Source organism: Magnolia sinica, chromosome 15 (assembly GCF_029962835.1).
Source record: "Magnolia sinica isolate HGM2019 chromosome 15, MsV1, whole genome shotgun sequence".
NCBI lineage: Eukaryota > Viridiplantae > Streptophyta > Magnoliopsida > Magnoliales > Magnoliaceae > Magnolia > Magnolia sinica.
In genome coordinates this window covers 60,675,925-60,696,638 of record NC_080587.1, presented here as the reverse complement: position 1 = coordinate 60,696,638, position 20,714 = coordinate 60,675,925, and the positions used below count along the sequence as shown (strand labels likewise).

Genomic DNA, 20,714 nt, shown 5'->3' with positions numbered 1-20,714 from the left:
ATCTCGATTTTCATGTGGAGATTGTTGCAGGGAGCGACCCCTGTTGATGAAAGAATTCAATCCAAGGGCATGGCGTTGGCTTCCAAGTGTCTTTGTTGTCATGGCGAGGGCCTTCCAAGTCAGCATACAGAGTCCATTCACCACCTTTTCCTCGTTGATCAGCAGGCGATCTCCATCTGGAACCATTTCGGCAACTTTTTTGGTGTGTCCTCGCCTCCTAAGCAAACAGTTCGCAATAGACTACTCCAACGGCGAAGTGCCTCTGCCCCGGGTAGTGCTTCATCCCGTGTTAGAACAATGCTCCCAATTCTGATCCTCTGGGAGATTTGGCGAGCGAGGAACTTTGCTAAGTATGAGAACAAACCTATGCATGTCAGGGCCTCCATCGCCCGAATTAACTGGTGGGCTACCCATGTGATTGGAGAGGACAGTGCCTTCGCCCTCTAACACCAACATTCAAAGGTTACGACTTAGGACAGGTACCGTGAATAGCCAGAGAGGCAGAGCCGTCGTTGTCAAGTTGAATAGGCCTCCCGGCTGGGTAAAATTAAATGTGGATGGCTTCGCCAGAGGAAACCCCAGGATTTCGAGTGGTGGCGGCATATGCAGAAAAGATGATGGCGCTTTCATGTTTGCGTTTGCCACTGGATATGGCGTGGGCTCTAATAATCTCGCAGAGCTACGTGCAATTCACGATGGGATGGTGATTTGCCTTAAGAGAGGATTGAACAAAGTGATTGTCGAATCTGACTCCAAAGTGGTGACCAACCTTCTTCTGGGAAAGTCTGCCACCCTGTGGAGATGGAAACCATGGGCTGCACGGATAAACGGTTTAAAACAGTTGGGCATTTTCACCTTCAATCACATCCTTCGAGAAGGGAACGGCCCCGCCGACAGTATGGCTCGAGCTGGAAGTGGGAATTAGGAGACAGCCCTGTACCTCCATCGTCTCTTCCAGAACATGTTAGAGGTCAGATTTTCCTTGACAAAGTCGGTTTAAGGTCGCTCAGGTCAGAACCGTCCACCCCTTAGGCAAGTTTTGTTCTGTTTTCCTTTTGTATATAGGTGGTCGTGCTATGACCCCTTATGATAGGCCCCCCAAGCTGATCTTTTTGTTGTTGGGGCTGCCCGAATGTTTTGTACGTTTTGTACAGCCGTTTTGGGTTGTTTTGAATGAAAATAAAAGTTATTTTTAAAAAAAGCTCCAAAGAGCTGCTAATAAACATAAACTCCATATTCGATTCCTGGTCTTGCTCTTGCCCCCTCCATCTCAAGCCAAGAAAAATTGGTCAATCGATCCTGGAATAACCCATGAGAGTCCAAATAGTTTAAAGAAGTTGGACCACATCTTTGATGCAAAAAGGCCATGAATGAAAAGGTGATCAACCAACTCCTCATTGCTATAATATAGGAGATACATTAGGGATTAACTGACCACATTTTCGCAGGTTGTCAACTATAAGAACCTTTCTCCTACCCACAAACCATGCAAATGCCGCCACCTTGGAAAGAGCACCATATCTCCATGCTTGCAATGTATGAGACTCAACTTGATTAGAATAACCTCCATCTATTCTCATGTATAAGGACTTAACCGAGAATTTACCATCTTTTTCAATGAGCCACACCAAAGCATCTTCCTCTGAGATTGATGGGAGGCGATTCGAGATAATCTAACAACCCCTCCACCTCTGCCTTGGTCAAATTTCTTCTACAAGGAGGACCCTAAATAACTTCCTCACCATGAATGGAATAACACCTCTCAACCGAGATATTTGGTTCTATAGCAATACGAGCCAAATGAAGAAATAATAAACTCAAATTTTTATTCCCCACCCCCATGTCCTCCCAAAATCGTATATTCTTCCCATTCCCTAATGAAAAACCCACACATTCCCAAAACCTTATCCTTTAATATGTTCACCGACTTCCATAATGATGAGGCCACATACAATGAAGAAGCCTTTGTCCAACTACCCCCCTCCTCTACACTATATTTTCCACCCGACACCTCTCTCCACAAACTGCCCTCCTCAACCCCAAACCTCCACACCCATTTACCCAACAATGCCATGTTCATCATTCATCCCCAATTTCCGCAACCCCGCACCCTCCTTGAGATAATGGTTAGCATAACTCATCCCAACTCAAAAGATGAAAATTATGCTTTTCTCCTGCCCTTGCCAATGAAAATCATGTCTAATCTTTTCTAACTTGATTTCAACTGATTTTGGACATCTAAAAATAGACATGAAATATATCGAAAGAGAGATGATTCGCCCTCCGAGATGATAATTTCTAAAAAGTTGTTTATGACCCCATAATAGATGATTAGCTTTTTAAAGAAAATGAAAAAGGAAAGCATCCAGCCTAGGCAAAATAATGGGCTTTTCATGAAGAATGGTTTTTTATAATCGAAAATGTAACACTTTTATGGTCTAGAAATCGGTACAAAACAATTTTTCCCATTGCAGAGCTGCTGTTATTGTGAAAATGGTGGCCAATATCTAATAGGCATTTTTGTTGCGTGATATGATGGAGCAACCGTGACCTTTATAACCAGTGTTATGATGTTTTCTAACCCTTTGGATTAGTCTTAGGTAATCTACCTTTTTGCAGCAAATATCCAGCATTTCAATAGTATGTTGGTCAGAATTACTCCACAAAGTTGATGGGGACATCTCACGATCTGGATCGATGACGACGTCCAGGAAGGACCTCCTACTCCTAGTTAGATGACTGCGTTTTGGTTCGTTAGAGTGGACCCGATAGTCATGTGAATCCCACCATGGGTTCTCATGATCGTGGTCCACTATTCTAATTAATCTAGTACTTTGGGTTTTACTTATTATTGTTATTAGGAATATCATGGACGGTTTAGATTGCTTTGATTAGTTGTTATTTTTTATTACTTCGTCTCCAAGTAATAGGTTAAGCACATGGCGCGAGTTTTGGAGTATAAGGTTTTATTATAAATAGGCATCCCTTGTAGTCTTTTTTTTCTGAATGAAGATTAATAAAATTGCTGCGTTTTTTGCTCCTCTAAATTTCTGAGTAGTAGAGATTCAATTGGGTGCGAAACCCTCCCTTCCTCAAAGGGCTGACTACCATGGTGCGAAGCCACACCTATCCCGATTCGCTCCCACCTTCTACCATCCATATTTCTCCTCCTACAAGCATTCCATCTGCAAATCCATCAATATTTGCAGGCGTTTTTCTCTCTACAGCAGATTTCCAAAATCTGGCCCTGCAGGAGAGCTGAAACTTTGGCAGAGCACCATGCACAAATCGTGCGTCGGATCAAGCTGACATTTGGGGGTTTTGGAGTCCATCCTTGTCCAACCAGGGCCAAGGTGGCCTTTTTCTGAATAGTGAGCCCGATACACGTGCGGCCGGGATCACACGCACGTGCGTCTGGGCCATTGTTGCTGTCTATAAGTGCGGTACCTCTCTGGTTCGTCTCTTTCCTCTCTTTCACTCCTCTTTCACCCAAAATCCCTAAACCTAACCCTAAATTACTCAGATCCCCAATTTTATGCCCTTTCTTCAACCTTCGGGTTCCCCGAATTGAAATTTCTGAATCCCTTGGATTGGGGGAATTATTTATGTGCATGTGTGGATGAATTTACCTTCCTTTGATTCTTGTTTGGTCTATAATTTTGATTGATCCGGCCCTAGCATGTGTAGGCCTGGATCCGCACAAGATTCCCCTTGATTGAGTGTTTGAACTTTTGTGTGGGACGTGAAATTTTGTGTAATTGTTTCTGAACTAGTGTGATCAAAAGCTTGAAAATCTTTCACATCATGCTTGAATTTCATGTCCTGCATCAAAAGTCCAGCCTTCTGGTGCCAATATGAAGGGTTCGTGTATTACAGAGTGGTAGGCCAAACATATGAGTATCCAAGTAACCCAGGAAATTTCGCCTTTCTCAACAAGAAAAACAATGGCATTAAAAAATAATAATAGAATAATATAATAAAAAACTCAGAAAGATGCTTTATCTTTACCTCATAATGACAAAATGACCAAACTACTCTATCTGCACAAATAAAATAAAATAAAGAAGAAAATAAGATAAACAACCTACAGAGCCTAATGACCGGGCCACCAACATCTCAGAAAACTCCATTCACAGCATGGTCATGTATAGATTTACAAAAGGATAAATGAATCCACTATGGCCAGAAACAAGACATAAATCATATCATTGGCAACATCGACAAATCAGATTAAACATATACAAAGATTGTCACATACCCGATGATTGGTTGCCTTTAGCTTCGGTAGTAACCGATCTAACATCTCTAGCTTTCCACAAAGTCTCACAATTGGTGGCAGATAATGTTTAGGTATTAAACTATCAACCTATAGCCACAAGAACAACCAGAGTTGTGATGAAAGTAAAGCAAGAGTTAGCAAATAACGCAGAAGATTAAGGACCCATTTTAATGCACCTTGGAATGACAATGGGATTGAATGTGGCCTCGCCCATGCACATTTTGCAAAAGGCAAACGCATTTGGTGCATCCCACAAAATGCAGATGGTAGGATGCTCTAGATGCCTCCATCTTTAAAATCAACCAAAATGAGAATGCAATAGTAAAGGATCACACACCATTCTCATTTGATGCTGTGGGGATGCACATGCCCATCCAAATTTTGTGGACACTTCAATCTATGATACCCAGATACTTGTCTATGCTCAATATATCGTGTTGTATGGGACACAATACCATACTAATAGGATACTTATAGGAAACATTTTAACAGAATCAGATTGTATTAGATTCGATCTTTTTTAAACTTTGACAATTTTTTGTTCTTTTTTTCATTCTATATGCTTATTCATGATGTATGAATACCATAACAGTTGTAAACTAGCCATTCGAAAAAAGAAAGAAAGAAAGAAGAAGTTGTTAACTAACAAGTTTCTTTAAATTTATTAAGCAATAAAGATTAAGAAACAAAAGATAGTTTATTAATACTACAATCAATAGAATGACATATCGATCTTGTAAAAAATGTAAACTAAACATGAATAGCATGCAACAAACAGGATACCCTAATCCATATATATATTGCGCATTTTCTATAAATGGACAATTGCATTTCCATATCCATATTATGCCTGCATCAGTATCCATATCTAGGTATCGTAGATTCCAAACTTGCCATTAACATAGAAACAGAATGTTGAGAAAGTGACAATGAGACATACCTCCTCTGCATGCACTTGGCTTAGATATGGATGATTGCATATATTGCGTAACTCCATCACAGAATTGTAAACCCGGCGGACCTAACCATGGGGAATGACATTAGGCATAGAAACTGGTAAGACTGGGACAATCACAGAAGAAATCATAAAAGTAGTGATAGAATTTCACTTCTAGAAAACTTGGAAGAGAAGAGAAGATAAGAGAAAAGGAGCGAGGGAGGGAGGGAGAGAGAGAATGCATAAAATACCTTTGGAGCTCCGATGGAACCAAGATTATCTTCCACCCTCTTCATCAAAAGCTTTTGATAAGCAGAAGTGTCACATCTTACCAGTCTCTCAATCTTCCCAGGTAATTCAATTGCAACCTACCAGAAAACAGGAATGTAAGATCATTATCACCATAGCCTTGTCCCAGCTATTTTGGGGGCTGGCCATAGACTAATTGAACAAAATTATAACATTTTAACATTTTTGAGAAACCACTTGCTAAAGAAACCATTGCAAAAATAATCAGCAACCTAGCCTTCCACCCAGCAATATGGGATTGGTTTAAATGGTAGATTGGCAAATTTTCTACGGTCAGAACTCACATAACATCAACCCTCTTTCAGGTGGGCTCACCAGGCAGGCCATGACGGAGGCTCACATTGAGAACACTCACAGGGCAACATGTTCCCAACCAGTAAGTACTGCCGATCTGACTATAACATGCATGCCTCAAAGGGAGAGCAGGCAGAATGGGGTCATGGATGGGCAATTGCCAGGCAAACCACTAAGCACAAAGCACCCACCCACATCGAAGGTCATGCTCAAGTAGTTGGCTGCTTAAATAGTAGGGCACTGACCAGTAACCATCCCGACTCACATGCCAGCACAGTCAAGCCCCATGCCTTAACACAACTATTGCATGCACAGAGAATGGTTGATGTAAAGAGGATTTAGTGCCAGATGAGCCCGCTCAGCATGAACCACCCATCAGATAATAAGTGGAGATGACATGCTGATTTTATTTATTTTATTTATTTATTTATTTGAAAGATATTGATTTTATTGAGCCAAAAGGCAAAGCAAAACAAAGACAAAAAGAAAACACAAAGGAAAAAAATAAGGAGAAATATTTTTTATTTTTTCTATTGAAGGCATGCTCAAGTACTTGGCCACCCCCAGGGAATAGAAGGTAGGTGCTAAATGAGGGACAAGTGAATGGGAAAGATGGGATTTTCCATTGATAAGGTTTAGGACATGACAGGCGGCATAAATGAAAAGTAGGGGATGGGAAGAAAATTGGCAGTCAAGTGTTGGAAGTTCATCGCTAAACATGGGCCAAAGGCAAAAGAGGGAAAAGAAGATACTAATTACTAGAGGAGCCACAGGTGAGGGGGGCAAGCCAGCATCACGTCACCCTCAAGTCAGTCGAATGGTGGGATACTCTTCGAGGACAAGGTGAAACAACGTTAAGGAATGTTGGAATCAACCATAGATTATAAAATGAATCAATTCCAAAGGATAATGACAGAGGTAAGATGGCTTGGGTGGAAAAGATTGAGGGGAAAAAAGTCCTTGAAGTTGGACTAAAAGGTTATCCAGGAGTTGCAGGAGGATCTTAAATGAAGGGCTGGTGGCAACAGTGGCAACGGAGGGAGTCTCTTATGAGGAGATATCCAAATTGGTGAGGCTAAAATGGAGATACCAGGAGGGGGATTTCACCGTGAAAAGTCTTTCTAAAAATGGATACAACTTGAGTTTGAAGCAACAGACAGGATGAGATGCTAGTAGGGGTGAATGTTTTTATGACAGGCCAATAAAATATTTCTGTTGGTCAAACCAGTTGAATTGCATAGGCTCAGTGATAGAGATAGATTCAAAAACAGTAAAAGGAGGACGAATTTGTATGAATGAAGATTTGGGACTAGCTTATCAAAATCTGGGGGAGTCTAGATTCTTCAGCACTTAAATGGTTAGTGAGGAGGCTGAGAAAAGCCAATAGGCAGACCAAAGAATGGGAGGAGCTCTGCCTGGCAGATGAACACAAAGGATCAAAAGTTCAGCTCTTTTGCAATCTATCAGAGAGAAGTGATAGGGGTATGTGGCTCAAGGAGATTGGTTTCTAGACCATACTGGTCAGTTAAATGGGGGACAATGGGAGGGTTGATGGGGAGGGCAGGGTTAAGCTGGCGATTCAGCATAATTTCAGTCCCTGTTGCCTGTGATTCAAAAAATGTAAAAATGTGACCAATTTGGATTATCTAAGGCCATGCCCTGTGGAGGATCGCCAATATTTTTAATGAAGCACTTGAACTACACGCCAGTATAACGGACTCTATTTCCCACATCCTAGATTTGCCAAGAGCAGATTCTCTTGCAAAAGATGGAGCCCACTCGGCTGCTCTAATGACCTCAGATCTTAGGCACCGATTGTAATCTGCTTAGTTTTTGTGTTGCAGGGCTTGCTAGCCTTATTTGTTTTGATTTCCTTTTTCCTTCCTTTAATAAAATTAATTTCCATTCATTAAAAAAAGCATATTCATATATGTAACTATATATAGCATATTTACGTATCTACTTGTGTAAACCTACCTTCAATCACTATGCTGCCAGGCCAAGAAGGGCTCATGGCTAGGTGGGTAGTCAGCATGTGCAACTTGACAACTATGACACCATGCACGATGAACAGTGGAGAGAACTCATACATATCCATGTGCAGTTGTTGTAAAGCCGATTGTGTAAGTGGATACAGGATGAACTCATACATATCTATGTAAAAGCAGTGGACCAGACTAACTACTGGGGCTGGCAAGATGAACTACTGGGGCTGGCAATTTATATCCATTTACCCAACATATCAAACTCGAGAAAATCGGATACGGATATGGAATTTTTACCCAATTATCCGACTTCTAAGCATGTCAAATATGGATATCCATATCTGCTTACCCGATTACCCAACAACATTTCCACAATTTAAGCAATTAATAATATATTTTTTTAAAGAATGGAACTAATAATATTTTTAACTAAATAATATCTTATTAAATTCTATAGTGTTGATTGATATTTACATGGATGATGAGGTTGATAAGGTGATTCTTGATGAATTGCAATTGACTTTTTTTGTCAAAGTCAGTTTTTATTTAAATGATGTAAGAATTGTAGCATGATAGTATGTGTTATGGAAATCATTATTTTTTACTAGTTTATTAGGTATTCAAGGATAGTGGGTTTTTTTTTCTATTTTTGTATGCGTTTGCTAATTTTATTAGATATGTAACTTATATTTTAGTTTTTTAATTAGATATTACCCAGATATCAAATTACCTAACTATCCGACTTTGGATTATATCCATATCCAACATATATCCAAATCTGTATCCATATCTGAAATCCAAGTTGGATATGAGATATGGATTATATGCAATATCCAACCTGTTTACAGCCCTAATAACTATGGATTCTACAAATGCTCCCCTAAAAAGAAACTGCTCAATCCCCAACAAAAAAGGCAATTGATGACAAATATGTAAACCATTCTTTCTTTCTTCTTCTTTTCTTTTTTTTGTTAAAAGAACATTCTAGCATTTTGTTCGAGATGTCACTGCTTCCAACAAACTAGAATCATTTCTGGAGCTCTGGAATTCGAGAGTATCAAAGAAATTCAAGATAAAATATATATCATACCAATCACTCTAGAATATGTTATTTACTCAAAATAGTAAACAATCCAGGAATACAAAGGCTTTATCTATTAGAATATCACTTTAGTGAAAAGCTTAACAAGGACAAAGATTTTGAATATGTAAACAAAATACTTACAAAACATAGCTTACCAAAAGCAAGAAGAACTTAGTTCACAGACCTTGTGTTTCAGCCTCCGAAGAACAAAGGGTCGAAGGACTTGGTGAAGATGATTTATAATCAAAAGATTCTCCTCCTCGGATAGCAAAGCCTGTTAGATCATGAGTATCAATTGTACAAAGATCCTAGAAAATGTTCTCACATCAGGCTAGAAAGAAACAAAAATGCTGCATTTTACATACTAAATATAAGCCCAACACTTACTGCATCAGGTGAACTATTGCCACTTCTCTCAAAAGGTTTGTTGAACCATTGTGAGAAATCCTCTGATGAATTGAAAATGTTTGGTAATAAGAAGTTCAGTAACGCCCATAGCTCCTCAAGATTGTTCTGTGTAAAAAAAGAGACAGTTATATCCATCATCTAGAAAAAGAGAATTTAAATTATTCAAGCATACACTTTGAGAAAAATCTTAATAAATCAAAATGTATATGTAGATATTGCAAAGAAAGAAACAAAATCAATGCAATCCAGTTCCAAGGCGGAAAGAAAATGCTAATGACATAAGCTGTGAAGGAAGGAATTGAAACACGGGAGAAGAATTATAAAGTGCTGGTGAATCAAAACAGAAATAGTGCCCAAATGCTCCCAGTCCGTACAGGTGAAAGGACATTGTTTGGTGATCGAGATAGTTAATCTGATGGAAACAAACATGGATGAGGATGTCCCAGAGATCTCTAAGTTCAGAAGATCAACCCCACCCACACACACCCCACCCACACACACCCCACACCCCACCCCCACCCCCCAAAAAAAAAAAAAACATGGATACTCTAATAGGCAAAGGAAAATGAGGCAGTAACCCACAATAAATAAATGAATAAAGGAAAGGAAATATATCGCACTTATGGGAATGGAACTCAATTTGCACTAGCAGAGGGAGAATTTTGGTTGACCTGTAGAGGTGTTCCAGTCAACAGCAAGCGATGAGAACTCTGATAATGCTTCAGTTCCGCATTCAACTTGCAAGATGGATTCTTTATGCGATGGCCTTCATCAATTATTATATAGTGCCAATGGATTTTTCTGAGTCTTAGTCTATCACGTCTGTTCATTAAGTATTCATATGTTGTCAAAAGGAGATTGAATTTCTGATGACAGATCCTTTCCCTGCAAAAAGGAATGACAACTAATCTGTTCCTCACATAACTAACAAAATGATAAAGCAAGGAATTTCACATTGACTTGCTGTTACCTGAATAACCTACACCTCTCTTCAGGAGAGCCAGCATATGTGATTTTGTTTATGCCAGGGGCCCAGAGGGCAATTTCAGACTCCCATCCTGGTAGAACAGACAATGGCACGGCTACCAGAAACGGTCCTCTATCATTTTTTGATTCCATCAGGTAACAAATTAGAGAAATAACCTGCAAAAAGACTGCTTATCAGATGCTTTGTTTCAGCACCATTACTCACCACAGTATATGTAAGTGTACTGCATGTGCGAGTGTCCATTATTCATCATCATAATGTGTGTTTGCAAGCATGTCCACTATTCATCATCACTATATGTGCATGCAAGCGTGGGTGCATGCATGTCTGTGTGCGTGCTCATGTGGTACAGGTACCACCACTTGTTGTGGTATTGTGGGGCCCACACCAACTGTGCATCATATCCACCCCATCAATTAGATGCACCCTTCAATCTTAGGTCATGGGGCCAAAAATCAGCCCAAACGGAAACTCAAGTAGACCACCCCACAAGGAACAGTTGGGAGGGGATGCCCAACCAAAAAAATTGTCCCCTCCGTTTGTGGGGCACACTGTTTTGGGTATACGCTATCTCATCCGCTCATCGAATGCATCCTGTTAGGATGAAGGGACACAAAAGTTCATGCCAATCCAAAACCCGGGTGGACCACACCATGTGAATTTAGAGTTCTTAGGCATGATTTTATGTTGTTCCCTGCATCATGGTCCGCCTAGTTTTGAATCAGCCCGGTGTTTGGTTTCTCCAGTGAGCACGAGGGGAAGAACAAGACCGATGGGGTGGATCCGATGCACAGATGATGTGGGCCCCACAGCAGCCCATGCAACCACAAGTTGTGGTGGTACGGTCTATATCAGTGTCTATGTGTGTGGACTGTAGACACACACACACACACAAATGTTTGCGTCTATAAAGAATCATCTATCGGTGACTGATAAGGAACTTTAATGACTAATAGGTAATTTTCATATTGCACACAGAGGCCTAATTTTTCAATTACTGACCAGAAAATTGGTGATTAAGAAAATATATGCCATGAGTCATTCAATAGAATAAAGACCACAAATCAGTTAGCTTGAATCTTTCAGTGTGGATAATGGTCAATCCATGATAGGGGGCCATCAGATCAATGATCCAGATCGCCAAAGCATACACACATGTACAAACTATGTGCCTGACATGCATGTGCACACACAGCCTCTTATTGAATTAATGCAATTTCACATCTCACTCAGCCATACCTGGACAGTTTTACCAAGACCCATTTCATCAGCAAGAATGCCATTCAAGTGATTGTTGTATAATGAAACCAACCATCGCAGACCATTCATTTCATGCCTGTAAAGTAAAAACAGATATCATATAAATTCAAAACTTGATTTAGAGAAAAGAGTGCATCTGCATCGCATCATCAACATCATCATCATCATCATCTCATCATTATCCCAATTAATAAGATCAGCTACATGAACCTCGTTCTTCTAGGTAAGAAATAAAGGCTATATTCTTCTTTACAAAAATTTTTTAAAAAAAAAAAAAAAAGGTTCAGTTGCAAAAAAATGATAATTATAAATATCAGACTCACTCTCTCAATTTTCCACCCTGAAGATAGGATGGCTGCTCATCTACGCTCTCTTTCACACTGCAGAAAACAATGTTTGTAATATGAATTCCCATTAGTAAAGATGAATTGAAAGCATATACATACATATGTACGTGAAGGGATGTATTTATGCATGAGTGTTCATGAATCTAATAGGTGAAAAACAAAGCACAATGTGAGGAATTTCCCAGGAAAACAGAGAGGAAGTAATGGCCCAAACCAATATTCCATTTCTGAAGCATTCTACTTTATAAAAGCTGCCAATTAATAGCCACCAGTAGTCAACACATGCAATCAAAGCATTCCACTACCCAAAATGCCACAACATTTTCTGAGATATAACATCAATACCTATGAGCTATTTGATAGTAGTTCTCATTGTTTGAAAGGTAATGCTGCAAAAGAAAACTCATAAAATCAGATGGAGAATGAAAGGTAACTTCAAGTCATGCACAAAGCTGATGCTTACCCATGCCTGATCGCTTTCATTTTCATTATTGATGATCATTTCATTTTTCTCAACTGCTCGATTTTCATTCGTTTCCATCTCAAAATGCCTCGCCATAGCCTTTGTTTCCAGCACTTTGGTGCCCAGCTGCTGAAGATATTTTTCAGTCTCCTTGAGGAGCTGCTTAACACGATCTGATTTTGCATCCTACATGGTTATCAACGTGTCAATATGAAAGAAGGTAGGGGCCAATCTGAAACGTGGGATTTGGTGGTATTGAACTGCATTAGATGGAATTGACACCATTGTTACACAATGATTATATGTCTAGAAATGCCATGTTGTTTTGACCATCCAAACCCAGATTTGGGATCGAATTCTTCCTTCGGGAAAACATTGTATTACATGAAACTAGCGTTTGGTGGACACTGGAATTGTAATCAATGGACCATATTTCACAACTGATGCCGGTCACCTATATTCATATGCAACTCGAGTGTCACGTGTAAAGGGCGCATATGGATGGACTGTATAAACACAGAACTTTGTGTGAATGAATACTCTATCTCAAACTTTTGAGTGAGGAGAGTTTGTATTTAAAGATGAAAAAATCATTTACAACATTTTGAATGGCTACAAATTAGGGCTTAAATGAATGAGTTACAACATTTAGAATGGCTACAATTTAAGGCTTGAATGGATGAGTAACAACATTTTGAATGGCTACGATTTAGGGGCTTGAATGGATCAATTACACTACAGCCTGTTTAATGACCATATCATAACAGTTGGTCAGTTTCCTTAACACGCCTCCTCAAACTTGGCATTGCTGGTGTGACGGTGAGTTTGTCACGTAGGAAAATGAATTGCTTAGTAGAGAGGCCCTTGGTTAGGATGTAAGCAAGTTGGTTCTTGGTTGAAATGAAACGAACTTGTAGGTCGCCTATGCCAACTTTGTCCCGGACAAAGTGAAAATCAACTTCAACATGTTTGGCACGTGCATGGAAGACCAGATTCGCTGAGAGATATGTGGCACCAACATTTCACACCATAAGGTAGGTGGCTGAGAGAGATAGACACATGCGAAGCTCACAAAATAGTGACTGAAACCATGTGAGCTCAGCCGTTGCACTGGTAAGAGTATGATATTCACTTTGGGTGCTAGAGCAAGCAACTGTTGGTTGTTTACGAGATTGCCAGGAGATGAGATTGGTGCCCAAATAAACAAGATACCTGCCTTGTGATTTTTTGTCATCCGGGCAGCCGGCCTAGTCGGCATGTAAATAAAGTCATCTTCAACTGGCTTAGACACCATGGCTAACTGATCTGCTAGAGTTTTGGCTTTGAGAAGATACTATGACATAGCGTCTAATCCTTTCTTCATTTGATGAAGTTTTAATCTGAGTTACATAATCCGAGCTTTGGAATGGCCAGCAAAGGTGGCAGCAAGATGTTCCCACACTTCTCGAGATGTGGTTTAGTCCTACAATTTGGGCAAGGACTTCCGTTAAAGAAGAGATGATCCAGTTTAATATCATTTGATCTTGGCAATGCCAGTCGAGATATTCTGGGTTGATTTCAGGAGAGTTGTCTTTTCCGAGTATAGGCAGGGGCAGACAGTGACTTGATCCACCCACAAAACCCATAAGGTTATAGCCCTTCGGGATTGGTAGGAACTGTGATCGCCAAACCAAGTGATTTGCCTGCGTTAGTTTGATAGGTAAATAGTGATGAATGTTAGGAGAAATAATACAGGGAGAAGAGGATGAAGACATTGACATTTTTCTTTTTCTTTCTTTTTTTCGTTCTTTTTCTTTTTCTTTTCTTTTTTTTTTAATTTTTTAAAGGAGATGGGAAGAGCGTGATGACTCTAATACCATATAAACACAGAACTTTGTGTGAATGAATTCTCTATCTCACACTTCTGAGTGAGACGAGAGCTTGTGTTTAGAGATGAAAAAACCAGTAACAATATTTTGAATGGCTACAATTTAGGGCTTGAATGGATGATTTACAACATTTGAATGGCTACAATAAGGAGCTTGAATGTATCAATTACACTACAGCCTGTTTAATGACCAAATCATAACAGTTGGTCATTTATCCTAGGGTTTGTTTGGTTGGATGTATTTCAGGGAAATTGCAGTGTATTTTACACTTTTAAAGCATTAATTACATGCTAAAGGAATTTGTGATGGAAGGGATGTTGTATGACATTGACAGCATCAACTTTTAGGTACGGAAAACGAGATGGACTCTATGGGGCCCACCATGATGTATATGTTTTATCCATGCCATCCATTCATTTGGCCAAATCATTCTAGGGTATGCCTCCAAAAATGAGACAGATCCAAAGCTCAAGTGGATCACACTATGGGAAGAACATTTAAATGGTTAGCGTTCAATCTCCAGTATTTTATGTAGTGTGGTCCACTTGATCTTTGAATATGCCTCATTTTTGGGCCCAAGCCCTAAAATGATCTTTACTAATGAACGGATGGAGTGGATATAACACATATATCATGGTGAGGCCCACCAAGCTTTGGCCTCAAATTGTCATGAAATCTCTTCCTGGGCAACTACTCTTCACTTTGAAATACATTCAATTAGAGTTGTACACGAACTGAGTTAGCTCGGTTAACTCGCACGACTCAACTCGGGAAAGCTCGATTCGACTCAGCTCAAAAGTGGGTTCGAGCTGAGTCGAGCTGATTTTTTTAGCTCGAAAAAATTTCGAGCCGAGTCCAAGCTAGACCAAGCTCAACTCGACTTGACTCAGAACTTGACTCGGTTCGAATCGATTTGACTCGAATTGGGTTCACTTAATATAAATATTTTGTAAATATTTAATTTAAATAAATTATATATTATATATTATATACATTAAAAATCCTAAAATCTAAACTCGAACTCAACTCACAGGCTCAAACTCGTACTCGGCTCAAAAGATCAAGCTGCTGACCAAGCTGAGCCGAGCTGGCCATTCAAGCTCAAGGACCAAGCCAAGCCAAGTTCGAGCTGGGGTAGCCTGCTGGCCGAGCTTGGCCAAGCTCGACTCGGTTCGGCTTGTTTCAGCTCTACATTTAATTCTGATTTGAGAGAAATTACATGAAAATTCATGTAATTACATCAAACCAAACAAGCCCTTAACAGATGGCATGGATAAAACACATGCATCAACGTGGGGCCCACAGATACCTGGATTAATCCAATCTTTCCCATACATACCAAACATTGGATGGAATTTATATCCCACCAAATGCAATTCAATACCACCTAATCCCGCATTCCAAACAGGCCCTAAAGCATCACACCAACATAAAACACGTTTTAATAAATTTCAAAAAAAAAAAAAGGTGGGGGGAGGGGAATTTAAACGAGTACCTGAACCATGAGTAGGGACCCCTCCACGTCGTTGTTCTTTAACAGTTTGATCTTCTCACGCTGAATTCTGTGAACCTTCTGCCGGTGTAACTTCTCTTTTCTTTTATGGAACTCCTTTACATACTTGTTGAAACCCCTCCGGCGTTTGTTCTTGATCTCGAAGCAGACTTCCAGTCTCTCCCTCAAAAGTGTACTCATGATTCCCAACTTCTCTTTTCTCTTCTGCTTCAATCTCCCCTTGAAAATCGCACTCATGATTCCCAGCTTTTTTTTTTCTTTTTTTGTTCTTTGGAAAAGATAATGAAATTTTAGTACAAGAGAAAAACTAAATGAACAACGACAGGGAAACAACAATAGCACTCTACCGATGAAGAAACAACAAGGACGCCGATTGCGTATTGAGCAACTCAGTAGGCTCGAGTAAACTCTGCCGGCCTAGCGTGATGTATGTGTCTTATCCATGCCGTCCATCCGTTTTATCAGAACATTTTAGTGGTTGACGCTGAAATTAAAGAATATCCAAAGTTCAAATAGACCACACCACAGGTAACAGTGGGAACTGAAAGCCTACCGTTAAAAACTTCCGGAAGGACACACAAGTTTTAGACCAAGCTAATATTGTTATTTTCTCTTCATCCGTTTCTTTTTCACTAAATGAACGGGTTGGATGAAAAGTAAACATCTCTGTGGACCCAAGTAAGGTTTCAACGGTGGAGATATTATCTCCTCTGCTTCATGTGGTGTGGTCCACACTTTCCACGCTAAAAAGAACCCACGGTCAGTATTTGTATAGCCTTAAGTGAGCCATTTGATCACTATGTGATCATCGAAATCTTATTAAGAATCAACCCAATTATTAGAAGTAAAGATACAAACCAAATACACCCTGATCCATCCATAGCTCAAGTGGTAGACCGAGTGAAGCATACCTCGTTTCAACAACACTGAGGTCTTGGTATCTATTCCGTAGTGGGGGTGGTTGACACTGACGTGTGAACTGACCCTGTTGTGTACTAACAAGCTAACAAAAAAAGATAAAAAAAATCCAAACCAAATCAGTGTCAGAAGCTTTCCCTAGCACTCTCCAAATTATAAAACCGTATACCCACATAAACCCCGGTCTGGTTTAGCGACAGATGAGTTGTCTCATGCAGTTGCAATGTAATCTCAGTTTTGTGTATTTTCTATTTAATTTCAAAAGGTTATTTCATATGAATTTTTATTTTCGGTTCATCTTATAAATATGGAATTAAAATACGTGATTTGTATAAACGAGAATTCATCATTATTGGCTTTTAGTTCTAACCTTGAATAATTGCTAAAAATTCAATTTTGCATTGAAGTTTGAACTTATTTTTTGAAGATTGTATTTTATGATATTTTTAAAGCTTTTATGTTGTCTACTGAAGAATCTTATAATTACATGAGATTGTGTTTAGGTTTTGATGCCATGGAAATGTTGAGAAGTTGAGGACTTGATTTCTTTGGAAAAGGCATGTCATTCATGTAATGTACTTGGTTATTGGAAATATAATTGAAATATTAGATCTCCATCGTAGTTAATTTGGGTGGGTGAGCATGGTTAATTTACAAAGGTTTCTCACTGTCAGACTTACTAGGAGACATGCGTGTTGTTTGACCATACGAAGTGGTCCCTCAACTGTGAGTCTTTTAGATGGATGAATATATATATATATTTATATTTGCAAAAGGTTCCCATTTCCATGTTAGATACCTTTGGATAGGTAAGTATAAGTGCAAAAGGTTTCCATTGTTGGACCAAGAGTGTCATTTAGATGATTGAGCATCATACAAAGGGTTCCGATTGTTAGGCAAGTGCCCATTGGATGGATGAGCATCATATAAAAGGTTCTTGTCACTGTCACCAAGCCATGTGTTGTATTAAGGTTGGTCAACCATATTAAAGAAATTATGAGAAGTCTAATAATTAATTAAATTATGATTGATATAATAATGATATGCTTGCTACATGGTATACATATTTCTAAATGAATGGTTTATAATGTTCTTTTCATTGAAATCTTGATTTCTTCATGAATTTATGAAATATCTTTTTACCATTTTAAAACTTTAATTACATGTGTTAACCTATGCAAGGCTATCTTACTGGGCTTTATAGCTCACTCATTTGAGAATATTTAGTTTTAGGTGATGAGTTAGAGAAATTTTTTCTTGAGGAATGAGAGTATTAGAGACTTAATTCATAATTTATTTATTATTCATTATTGAGGAATTGATGTATAAGGTCTACATAGATGACCATTGAACTCAAAAAATAATAAAATAATAATAAAATAGTGGATTAGTTAGTGGTGAATGATGATTTAAACATTGATTTTTAGTGAGGATAATTTAATGAAAGTCAATTTCTGTCTTAAACAATACTGGAATGTGAATGTGATGTGGATTAAATAAAAAATTATACTTTATATATCTCACACCCACAACTCTGGACTAGAGTTATGTTGTAAACAAATGTCTTAATTCTATATGCAACCGTGCTGCTCGAACGGTCGAGGGCCTGGCTCGACCAATCGAGGGTCCACTCCACCGATCGAGACCTGCTCAACCCGAAGTCCAACATCTATGGGTTCTGCTATCCCGTGATGCTCGACCAGTCGAGAGATTTGCTCAACCAGTCGAGGCCCTCCTTTGACTAGTCGAGGGTTACACACATAGTGCACGGTTTTGCGCGAAATATATAAATTTAAGGCGGTTTCACAAAGGTGCGGAAGAGGTGTTTCCTAAATTATAAATAGGGGCCCGTAGGGCTTTTCTAAGTAATTCTAAGGCTTTCTAAAAGGGTTCCAAGGGTTTCTAAAAGGGTTTTAGGGTTTATAAAGGGTGTCACAAGGGTGAGATTCGAGGTTGTTCGAATCAGGTAAGTCTTTTTCTCTTTGTAATTTATGCTTTCATAGTGGAATTTTGTTGCTTTGTGCAGTGGTTTTTTTCCTGAAAGGATTTTCCACGTTAAATCTGTGTTTCTCTTATGTTTGCTTGGTGTCAATGGATTGTTATCCTAGACCTAGATCTATGTGATTCCGCAACACAAATCCCCAACAAGTGGTATCAAAGAAATCGTTGGGGCACAGATTTGAATCTGAGAGATTAGTAATAATGGAAAGCACTAGATATGAGATTGAGAAGTACTCAGAGAAAAATAATTTTGAGTTATGGAAGATCAAGATGATCAGTTCCTTAATTAAGCAAGGCGAAGATGGTGCTCTTGAGGAGCGAAAGTCTACTGTGACCTATAATGAATGAAGTACTCTTGATAAGAAGGCTTTATCGATCATCAATCCGTTTATGTCTCACGGATGAGGTTCTCTACAATGACATCAGGGAGAAAACTGCGGCTAAGTTATAGGCGAAGTTAGAGGATGTCTATGTGAAAAAATCCTCTGAAAATAGCTTGCACTTGAAGCGGTAATGGTATAACTTCAAGATAGCAGAGGGTGGAGATCTAGAGGCTCACATTAGCAACTTTAATATATTGGTTTACAAATTGCTGGATATAGAGGAAGTGATGAAAGATGAGGAACAGACATGTATGTTGTTGAATTCTCTTCCGATATCGTATGAGTCATTCAAGGACACTATGTCCATCATCAATAAAACCCTCTGAAAATAGCTTGCACTTGAAGCGGCAATGGTATAACTTTAAGATGGCAGAGGGTGGAGATCTAGAGGCTCACATCAGCAACTTTAATAAATTGGTTTGCAAATTGCTGGATATACAAGAAGTGATGAAAGATGAGGAACAGGCATGTATGTTGTTGAATTCTCTTCCGACATCGTATGAGTCATTCAAGGACACTATGTCCATCACAAATAAAACCCTGAGTGTTGACACTATTATCTCAGCCCTTCACGGGAAGGCTATGAGAAAGCTTAACGTCAACATGGGGATATCTTCTGATGCACTATTTACTGGGGGTAGGAATTATAAACAAGGTACAGGTTCTTCAAGTTCTAGATCCAAATCCAAGGGCAAGGGCAAAAAAAAGGTAAAGTGCTGGAATTGTGGGATGGAAGGACATGTGAAAAAGGATTGTACAAATCTTAAGTCTAAGAGAAAAGATTTTGAGGCTTCGTACAGGGAAGCCAATGCTACCACGTCAGATGGATCGAGTGGATGTGATGGTGATGTTTTGTCTGTGTCTATGATCAGACGATCATACGATGATCGTAAGGACGAGTGGATTCTAAACACAGGGGCATCTTTTCACATGACTCCTCATCGGAGTTGGTTCACCAGCTACAGGAAGTGCGATGGTAGACAGGTGTTTATGGGCAATGACATTTGCTTATAATGTTGTAATTGTTGGTACGATGCGCATCAAGATATTTGATGGGGTGGAGTGTACGTTGACTGATGTCAAGCACATTCTTGATTTGAAGAAGAATCTGATTTCTCTTAGTGTACTTGATGCAATAGGTTGCAAGTTCACAGGTATTGATGGTGCTCTTAAGGTATCTAAGGGGGTACGGGTAATCATGAAAGCGTAACGACTCGGTAACATGTATAGGTTGATTGGGAGCACTTCAAAATGTGGAGTTGTAGTGGATGTAGCGGATTCCACCTCTGCACGTGTGTGGCATGTTAGACATGACCACATGAGCGGGCGGGGCAGGAAAGCTAAGACTTGCGGATAGGGATACAGGGCAGGTAGAGAAGCCACTTGTGAGAACAATCACACGGCATAATCGCAGGATATCGGCGAGGTATATGGACGACTCCAATATTGCAGGGGATTCATCTTCTATTCAAATGGCTCTAAATGAGCCTGATGCTGAGAAGTGGAAGGTGACTATGGGCGATGTGATAGACTCGTTGTACCAGATCGACACATGGGAGCTGGTGGAGCTTCCAATGGGCCGGGAAGCGGTTGAATGCAGGTAGATCTTCAAGAAGATACATTATAGATACAGAGTGAGGTTGGTAACGAAGGGTTATGCTCAGAGAAAATGGATCG

The 20,714-nt window shown here is 39.5% G+C and overlaps 1 protein-coding gene across 3 annotated transcripts in view; it reads right to left on the bottom strand.

The window, feature by feature from the left end:
• LOC131226679 (chromatin structure-remodeling complex protein SYD-like) overlaps positions 1–16,053 on the bottom strand; it is a 51,733-nt gene extending 35,680 nt beyond the window's left edge. Inside the window, exons 1-12 of one of the 3 annotated variants that reach the window (XM_058222308.1) lie at positions 15,718–16,053; positions 12,361–12,540; positions 12,237–12,280; positions 11,868–11,924; positions 11,524–11,620; positions 10,267–10,439; positions 9,968–10,181; positions 9,276–9,401; positions 9,073–9,162; positions 5,468–5,584; positions 5,220–5,300; positions 4,259–4,366 (exon numbers count right to left, since the gene is read on the bottom strand). In XM_058222308.1, the coding sequence (XP_058078291.1) occupies positions 4,259–4,366; positions 5,220–5,300; positions 5,468–5,584; positions 9,073–9,162; positions 9,276–9,401; positions 9,968–10,181; positions 10,267–10,439; positions 11,524–11,620; positions 11,868–11,924; positions 12,237–12,280; positions 12,361–12,540; positions 15,718–15,972 (1,542 nt within the window). In that variant the 5' untranslated portion in view covers positions 15,973–16,053. Of the gene's footprint in view, positions 1–4,258; positions 4,367–5,219; positions 5,301–5,467; positions 5,585–9,072; positions 9,163–9,275; positions 9,402–9,967; positions 10,182–10,266; positions 10,440–11,523; positions 11,621–11,867; positions 11,925–12,236; positions 12,281–12,354; positions 12,541–15,717 lie in introns of all 3 variants that reach the window. The other 2 variants (XM_058222307.1, XM_058222309.1) reach the window with 2 other exon arrangements.
• Positions 16,054–20,714: the final 4,661 nt, after the last annotated feature.